A 9,847-nucleotide genomic window follows, 5' to 3' on the forward strand; every position below is an offset into this window, starting at 1 on the left:
TGAGGGAGGGAGGCTATAGGAGGGTGCCATATAGGAAGTGGGTGCACAGTTGAATAAGATGGTTTGGGATGTCCGTGTGATATACACACACACACACACACACACAAAATCAAATATAAAAATGAATTATATTTGAGAAGGAAGCATAAAAAGTTGTCATGTTAATTAGTAGAGGTGATAAACATTATCATTGAAATCTACCCAATTGTCTTTTTGAGACAGGGTCTCCCTATAGCCCCAGCTGTCCTGGAACTCCCTGGAACTCACTATGTAGATCAGGCTGGCCTTGAACTCACAGAAATGTGCCTGTCTCTGCCTCCCAAGTGCTGGGATTAAAGGCGTGTGCCACCATCCCTGGCAAAATGGAGATCTTTTTTAAAGGTTAAAAACTCATTCAATTTTATGTCTTACAGGGCTTATACTGAGTTCAATATTGTGTAACTGTATTAATTCAACAGCGACCCTAAAAATTTTATAGCCACTTTTGAAAGAGATGTATCTTTGCTCTGGAAACCGTTATTGAGTATGTTAAAGCTGTAATGAAAGGGTTCTTCTAAAAAAAAAATACAAAAAAAACTTCATTGACTAAGTTTACATGTAAGAATAAACAGAACACTTGGGAAAATTCTGAAAAAAGAGGGTAGCAGGGAACATACCCTGAAAATAGGAAGTTTCTTAAACGTGGAGCAGCTTAGTGTTGTTCCAGAAAGAGGTCATTATAAACACACTCTAGAATTAGATGAGTAGAATATGGAAATGTAATAAACAGTAAGAATTTCACTGAATGAGCAAAGCAAATTATTAAACAATGAGCTTAGCAGCTGGCTAGCCAATTGGAAACAGACAAAAATACATCCTTATTTCTCCCTTGTATTCGTATTTTACCAATACAAATTTCAAAAGAATACAAATTTTAATACAAAATATTTAAAGCATACAAGAAATATTTGACAACTGAACAGTTTCAGGTGAAGAAAAGGATGAAGGATGGTGTAAGAAGCTGAAATGGCCAGGTGTGGTGGCTCACACCTTTAATCCCGGCACTCTAGAGGTAGAGGTAGGTGGAGTGTCAAGGCCAGCCTGGTCTACACAGCAAGTTCCAGGCCAGCTGGGGCTACAGGGAGACCCAGTCTCAAAGACCCCCCCTTCCAAAAAAAGGCTGAAATGGAGGACAAAGTTCAAAGGAACTCTTACCCTAGCTTACCATATACAGCATTTCCAAAATCCTCAAGAGACTGTGACCAATAAAGTTGCCCTGCTTAAAAACACTTACTCTAGCTTCTGAAATGTACCATGGTTCTGAAAACTGGGAGCCCCTCCACCAAAAAAGAAAAAGCAACAAAACCCAAGTCCTGATGTAGCCAGATACCTGAGGCTGGATCCTCCACAGCTCTCAGGTTCTGTCCACATGCCCTTTGGAATCTTAAGCATTACAGCACTGCAGGAAATTCCTCCCAGACTTCTGTGACTGAGCCCTGAGTCAATTTTTATATTGATGAATCTGAACTGCACTAATCTGATCAGTTTCCTTAATCGGTGTACTTCTGTTTATAAAAGTTGTCTATCAGTTACTTTTCTCTCCTACTTCTAATTTGGCATTATCATCATTTCAGTGCTATAGTAATTCTGAAACCAAGGAATCGTTGCCAGTGACAGTCTATTTCTGGTTCTAAAACTTACATTTCTGTTTATTAGACAAGGCCTTGCCAGGCAGCTCCAGCTAGCCGCCTTCTTCCTGACTCATCTTCCTGAGTGCTGAGATTACACATCTTTCTGTTTCCTGACTTAAATTATATATATATATATATGGTTCATCATTAAATAAGCTTGAAAGTTAGCAGCTTCTTTATCCTCCTCAAATAGACTTTTACCTCCTCTTGTTCCTCTTCATCATATTCTTCCTGTTCTGCAGCTTCGTCATCATCGTCGTCATCATCGTCTTTAGTTTTCTCTTTGCTTCCTTCTTTCTCTTCATTTTCTTCATCTGATTTTTCACCATCACCTCTCTTTTCCAATTCCTGGCAAAGTGAGATTCATTATATGGAAACCATTACACTCTGATCTCCATGCCCAGTCATGGGCATGGAGAACAGTTATGGATCACTGTGCTTTAACAGTTATGGATCACTGTGCTTTAATCCTAAACTAACACCTGCCCAGACTCCCACCACAGAAACTGTGAAGGTACTATCATTACATTGCCATTTCTTTTACTTTCTTCCTCATCCGGCCTCAGATAATGATGGGGTTATTAAGCTAATGCATATTGCTTTATTTATTTACTTATTTTTTTGGTCTTTTTGAGACAAGGTCTCCTGTAGCCCTAGCTGGCCTGGAATGTACTATGTAGACCAGGCTGGCCTCGAACTCACAGATATCAGCCTGCCTCTGCCTCCCAAGTGCTGCGATTAAAGGTGTGCACCACCACGCTCGGCCATACTGCTTTATTTGTACAATTCCCATCCTAACTCTTTCTCAAATATTTGACATGATTTAGTTTATAGAAAACTTTCAGAGTTTATTTTTTGTTTTCCTTTTAATATAAAGGGTGAAAAAATATAATGGCACTATTTCAAAATGTCTACGCTTTAGTTTGTAAGCGGGACTGCTGAAACTTAAAATTTAGTCATTCCGGATTAATTTATCCTAGTTGCAGATTATCCTTTCCTGTCTCTTTTGTCTTTCATTACAGAAATTTTTGCTTCATAATATATCTGGAAAGTTGGGAAGAAAGATTAAAACTCAAGCCATGGCAGGTGTGGTGATGCACACCTTTGATTCCAGCTTTGCTTGCTTGGTGTTTCTACTCGTCTACTCTAAACGTTATTTTGCTATTATCTCACAAGTTTAATTCCACAATTATATTTATGTTTGTATTGTAATTACCAATACATTTTTTCATTTGACAAAAATGACTTGTTTTCATTATTTTCTGTATCTGGTCACTAAAGTGGCAATGCTCACTCTGTCAAGGGATAGAATGTCACAAATTTTCTTGGAGATGGGAACAGCAAACCCATTAATATTCAGAAATAGGGCTTTATATTAGCTAATTTGTGATTGGTCTCAAAAATTAGGACCATAATTCATGAGTCAAAGGTTTGTATATTACATGTGAAGAGAAGACATTTTATTTACATCTGTAGTAACTATAACTTAGCCATTCCTTAACACACTATTTATTTTTCAGATTATTTTAATTAAATCCAGATTTGAAAGGAAAGAAACCAAAGGCAATAAAAGGACTACTTCAAACATCCTCACTTGAAAAGGAATTTTTTTGCATTTTTATGTGTGTGGTGTATATATGTGTATATACTTGTGTTCACATGTATGTGGGTATGTATGTGGAGGCCCAAAGTTGACATTAGGTGTCTTCCTCAATCACTTTCCATTTGTTATCAAGCCAAGGTCTCTTGTTGAACCCGGAGTTCACAGATTCTACTGAGCCAGCCAGCCAGCTAGCTAGCCTCAGAGATCCCCTCCCCTTTTTCTTGCCATCATAAGTGGCTGCCAGGCCCACCCAGCTTTTATGTAGGCGCTGGGGATTCCAACTCTAGTCGTTAAGCTTGCACAGCAAGTGTAATCTACTGAGCCATCTCCCCTGCCCACAAGACTCAATTTTTAATAAAAAATTCAAGCTTCCCTTTTCTGTATGTTCACCTCACTCAGGCAGAACAAATTAAAATGAAGATAAAAACATAAGATGATTTATCTTGATAATGACCCTTATGTTGCCTTATGAGTTATTATGATAATATAATGTGTGCAATTTTTCCAACTGGCAATCTCCTTGGAAAATTCCAAGAAAGCAAATATGTTCACAAATCTGAAATATCTATGAGACATACACATATATGATGCTATGTTAATATTAATTAACATGGTACTATGTCTCTTCTATTCTAACCAGATCATATGTAGAAAGGCCTGCAACTAAGTTTGGATAATGAAAATGGAACTATGCTATATTTATTTTACTCTGTGCAAAGTATACTCTGATTCTGAAAAAAGATGCCATGAATTATTCTTCATAATTAGCAACAAAATTACTTAGATCAGTTTTATAAAAGAAACTGTGTTCTAAAACTTCCAGAATTCATTCATTGTGGCGTAGGGATCAGGAAATCTCCATTTCTACTACTGCCAAATCAAACACTTAAGTAAACAGCCTCATCTTTATTCTTATCACATCAACCCAAGTCAAACCCATGAAATAAATCAAGAGAGAGAAGCATTCTATGATCTTCTTCATGTTACCAGAGCCACATATTTTCTCATTTCTTCACGCTTTTTCCATTAAGCTAGTGGTTGGCTATGTCTACTTACTAGTCTCTACTTTCTCTTCGATGAGACTGAGCTACCTGTGCTCACTACTACTTTACAGGTTTGGGGAGAAAAGCATTAACAGAATGTAAAAGCTCTTTGAAAGCAGTGAACTTGTGGACATCGAATAGTTCTTGTAGGAGTTGGAGAAATGGCTCAGTGGTTAAGAGCAGCAGGTGCTCCTGCAGAGGACCTGGGTTCGGTTCCCAGTACCGACATGGCAGCTAACAATTGTTGGTAACTCCAGTTCTAAGGGGATCTGACGCTTTCTCTGACCTCCATGGGCACTGCACAACACGGGTACACTTACATATACGCAGACAATACATACTCATACACTCATACTCAAAATAACAAAAGTTTTAAAAAAAAACATTCTTCTAGTGTAAATACTACACACACTATGGAGCCTCCCCTGCCTGTAATGCAGAAATAAGAAGTGTACGTGTCATTTTGCTGCTGTGTGGTTACTTGTGAGACTTGCCTCTATGTCCTGACCTCCATCTACAGATGCTGCTGTAATAAAACTTGAAACTGAAGAAAACGATCATCTGGAAACAATTTTTGCTCTTTCAAAGCTGTAAACTCACTGAGATCTCTAAATTTAAAATGTTCTGGAAAAAGTGTTAAATATACGCAGTAAGGAAACAATTCGGTCTAAGGAGAAAGTACGTCTAGAGGTAAAGATTAATCTTTAGAAGGCCTTACAGCCATCTTACAAAACTTCTCCAAGAAGCTTTAAGAGCAGGCAGAACTTCTGTTCTATCAATACAAGTCAGCTAGTCTTGCAATCCTATCATTCTATCATGGTTAAACCTGAGAGCTGTTGTTATTCCTTCATCAGTCTTCCAGGTTTTACTTTTCAGACATACTATTTCTATCTTCAGCATTGGTCAAAAAATAAAATAGCAAAATTAGGAGCCTCTCATCAAGTAGATATGCCAATGTGGCTAGCAATAAATGTCCTAAACCTTTGACTTCCATCCATAAGGACTAAAACAACCAACCTCTTCTTGTTTTACAAGCCCTTAAGGACATAATATATGCAAAGCACCCATCAAAGTGCCTGGCATGTGGTAAGCTCTCAGTAAGTGTTGTCATCATTGTTGTCGTCGTCATCATCATCATCATCATCATTATCATCAATTCAAAGCAAGGGAATGAACTGGTATAACCTCCATGGAGAGCAATGGGCAATCATTAACAATTTCTTACAATTAAAACAACTGAACCAATAAGCCCACTTTTCATGTAAAATGACATACATCACATGAACTCAATGCATCATTATTTATAACAGTAAAACACTAGAAGAAACATAATATTCATGAGCACAGCATTAATGAAATTAAATATAGTTATTCTAATAGTACTGGCAATTAAAAAAAGGAGGCAATTCTACACAGTTGGGTATGGAACCATGTCCATGACATCAAGTAAAGTAATAAAATGAAAATGGAGAAGTGTGATATACTGCCTTTTGTTATCAATGGGGGAAGTTTTGTATTTGTTATGCATAAAATATTTTTGAAAGGATATATAAGAAACTGATAGCATTAGGAGCCTAGAAATAAATGACTTGGACAGGGATGGAAAGACAAATTTTTAGAGTATTAACCTTTAAATTTTCATATTTATTTATTTAAAAAATAATTAAAGCTATAAAAATATGTCCCATAAAGTAACATTTTCCCCTTCAATTGGGGGGGGGAGGTGGATTAAAAGCACATATACACCAAGAAGAGGAAAAGTAATATTTTTAAAATTTAAAATATTAATTTTGGGAGCTCAGCGGTTAAGAGCACTGGCTGCTTTGGCAGAGGACCTTGGTTCAGTTCCCAGCACCCACAAGGCAGCTAACAACCATCCTTAACTCCATTTCCAGGAGAATCTGATGCCCTCTTCTGACCTCTGTAGGCATTGTACAGAATGGGTGCATTTAACGTACATGCAGGCAATACACTCATACACATAAAATAAAAAAATAAAAATTTTTTAAAAAATCACATTTTATGTATGTTAGTGTCTCATATTTCTGCCCCCCCCCCCGACCCCTGATAATCCAAATACAAAAGGGGAGTTGAGAATACAGTAGAAAAGAAAGTCTGGGGTTGTAGGTAGTTAAAAAGAATAAAAAAAAGAAAGCAAGCCTGGGAGAGAAAGTGAGGCACGTAGCCAGGTGTGTGGTCAAGGACAGGGAGGCTCGTCTACACCTCCAGCTAACAAAACTGAAAGCCTACCTTATGTGTTGGGCTCTCTTCTGCCAAAGCCACATTATAAAAAATAAGAGAAGGCTGAAAGGTTAAAGAAAACAAAAGAAGTCTGGGGCTTCATATTTTTTTGGTTCATTTTGACAGTTGAGAAAAAAAAAAAAATCTTACCTCAATTTTTTTCAGCACATCTGCAGTACTTGTGAGTGGACTGCCCTTGTCTGCAGCTTTTGCCTTTTTGGATTTTGGATTCTCTGAAATAAAACATCCATTGACATTTCTGTAACAACTATGGTCCTACCCCTACACCTTTCCTGTGTTCCGTGGCACTGTGGTATGTCATACCAGACTGTCACGCAATTCCCAGAGTAAAGTAATTGCCACACTTCACCAGCTCTGAACACATTGCAATCACTTCATAAGATATATTTTTTTAATTTATTATTTTTATTTTATGTGTATGAGTGTATTGCCTGCATGTATGTGAGTGCACCCGTGTCGTGCAATGCCATGGTGGTCAGAAGAAGGCGTCGGATTCCCCTGAAACTGGAGTTAAGGATGGTTTGTAGCCACCACGTGAGTGCTGGAAATCAAACGTGAGTCCTCCGCAAGAGCAGTCAGCGCTCTTAACCACTGAGTCATCTCTCCAGGCCCTTCATAAGATATTTTTAAGGACTGCAACCAGGTATGCTTTTACTAAGTACTGAAATTTTGTTCTAACAGTATCATCAGGGATGAACTCTGCTATGACGTAACCTCAAATGGAAGCAGCAGAGCACCAATGAAGGTGCATCAAAGTCGACCTAAAGGGCTGCCTGGCCACACATCAGTGTATTCCATTTTAACTTACCCAAAGCAGTGTTTGGGAAACAATAAAGCAGCACTGAATAAATATGCACTCACTCATGGCCAAAGAGATAAAGAGATTGCATTCAGTGTTAACCAAGAACTACCTTTGCAGTGAAGATTAAAGTGGTTAAACAATGTTTCAGAGAAATTAACTGAACTGCTTTCACAGACTTAGGGTCTGTAGTTTGTTTTACTCAACCCCCAAAACTGCATTTGAAAGCTATTCTGAAACAGTAGGGAATAGAGGATTATTTCACAAAAGATTCTGCCAATTACCAAAGAATTCTCATATGCTATAAAGTTTTCCTATGATGAAGAGGAATTATTACAAACTAAAATCAAACTAAATACCAAAGAATTCCTTGGTAACAAATACTGTTGAGAAAGATGTAATTGTAGTAAAGATTAACACTCAACATACAGAACAGGGGATTTTAGATTACAGTGGATAACCTGTAACTGGTGGACATAGAATTTACATTGTTAAACCAAATGAGGAGTCACTGAACTCAGCGTTCCCAAGCATGTATTAATGCACTTTGATCAAACCAACCTAAGAGATGAAATGATGGGTAACTCTCCCTGCCTCCTAGAAGGTTAGGACTGTTTAATAACACACCACCTAAAGCACAGTACTGTATACAAGATCTCAGTAAGCACTATAATACCAATGCCAAGAACTATTAGGCAAGACTGTAATTTATTCACACCATGAAAACTTCTTCTCTAAGGACTTTACATGTAGCTATTTAGCTTTATAATATATACATCTACTAGATGAATATTACAGAAACTGGTCATCTAAATACACATATAAAAATTACTATTTATTTTAATTTATGTATGTGAGTGTCTTGCCTGCATGTTTGAAGTGCACTATGTGCATGCAGTGCCTGCAGAGGCCAGAAGTGGGCATTGGATCCCCTGAAACTGTACTTCATACAGTTGTTAGCCACCATGTGGGTGCTGGAAACTGAACCCAGGTCCTCTGCAAGAGCAACCACTGCTCTTAACTGTTGAGTCATCTCTCCAGACCAAAAACTACTAATTAAAAAATTTTGTGTGTGTGTGTGTGTGTGTGTGTGTGTGTGTGTGTGTAGTCCAGGAAAAGGTGTGCCCACAGAGACCAGAATAGGGTGTTGAATCCCTTGGAACTGGAGTTACAGGCATTTGTGAGCTATCCCATGTGAGCGCTGGGATCTGAACTCTCGTCCTCTGATAGAGCAGTAAGTGTCCTTAACCACACAGCCATCTTTCGTCCCATAATTACTAACTTCTTTACTAACAAGGTGAGGTATAGATTCAAGACCACTCTCCTTTCCTTGCTCTTATTTTGCTTTTAATATCTAATTCATGTACATATGTACATACGTACATGTATACACACACATACACACGGAGGGGGGTGCCAAATTACCAAAATTACATGAAAACTATTTTAATCCCAAAATACTGATATGAAAATTTTCCATACTTAGCCTATTTTTGTATATGTGCACTTAATTTTTCTCTTTCAGCGCTTGTCAGTAGCTGGCTCTTTCTGTTTGTTTTTTTCAGACAGGGTCTCCTTGTAGCCAGGGCTGGCCTGGACTACCTGTAGAGACCAGGTTGGCCTTGATCTCACAGAGATCCAAGTTGCTAGGATTAAAGGTGTGTACCACACGCCCAGCTAGTACCTGGTTCTTCAACAAACACTTCTCACTTTTGAGTCCTCTGATCATTTACTTTCATGCAAATCAATGGAGGCCATCTTAACAAAAAGGTGACTAAATCACAAAAACTATTCCACATACAATTTAAAAATATTAGCACTAACTGGGAAAGAAAATTTTATTGTTGCTTTGTTTTTCAAAAAATGAAGATCCTACCAGGTATGGTGGCCCACACCTTTAATCTCAGCACTCCAGAGGTAGAGTTCCAGGCTACTTGGTTCGAGCCCAAGGAAGCTGTCACGAGATCAATGCATGAAACTCCAGAGACAGGCAGTCTGTGGAACTATGTGATATCATGACTTCTTTCAAAGTAGTTGTGCTCTTTTCAGTTCTTTGTAGTCTGCTAATTTGTGTTCCATTAGGACAGGACCACTACAATTTATAAAGCACATATATTTTATTAGGAAAACAACTTATTTATCCAACAAAAAAGGGTATAAAAGACAATAAAGAACTACCATCTCAACATTCAAGCTAAATACACTTACATACTTTAAAATAAAATAGAAACACTTCTGCCTTATATTACATACTTCAAATATGTGTAGTTGTTTTTTTTTACAATTTATAAATATTTTATTAGGAAAACAACTTATTTATCCAACAAAAAAGGGTATAAAAGACAATAAAGAACTACCATCTCAACATTCAAGCTAAATACACTTACATACTTTAAAATAAAATAGAAACAAGAAACACTTATATTACATACTTCAAATATGTGTAGTTGTTTTTTTTTTCTTTTTTTGT

General features: G+C 37.5%; 1 protein-coding gene across 2 annotated transcripts in view; it reads right to left on the reverse strand.

Moving 5' to 3' along the window:
- Polr3g (RNA polymerase III subunit G) overlaps positions 1 to 9,847 on the reverse strand; it is a 46,275-nt gene that overhangs the window by 9,916 nt on the left and 26,512 nt on the right. For both annotated transcript variants that reach the window (XM_029561747.1, XM_008829351.3), the window contains 2 exons: positions 6,708 to 6,790; positions 1,872 to 2,018 (listed from right to left, as the gene is read on the reverse strand). In XM_029561747.1, the coding sequence (XP_029417607.1) occupies positions 1,872 to 2,018; positions 6,708 to 6,790 (230 nt within the window). The remainder of the gene's footprint in view (positions 1 to 1,871; positions 2,019 to 6,707; positions 6,791 to 9,847) is intronic.

Source organism: Nannospalax galili, unplaced genomic scaffold (assembly GCF_000622305.1).
Source record: "Nannospalax galili isolate Female #2095 unplaced genomic scaffold, S.galili_v1.0 scaffold173, whole genome shotgun sequence".
Classification (NCBI taxonomy): Eukaryota; Metazoa; Chordata; class Mammalia; order Rodentia; family Spalacidae; genus Nannospalax; species Nannospalax galili.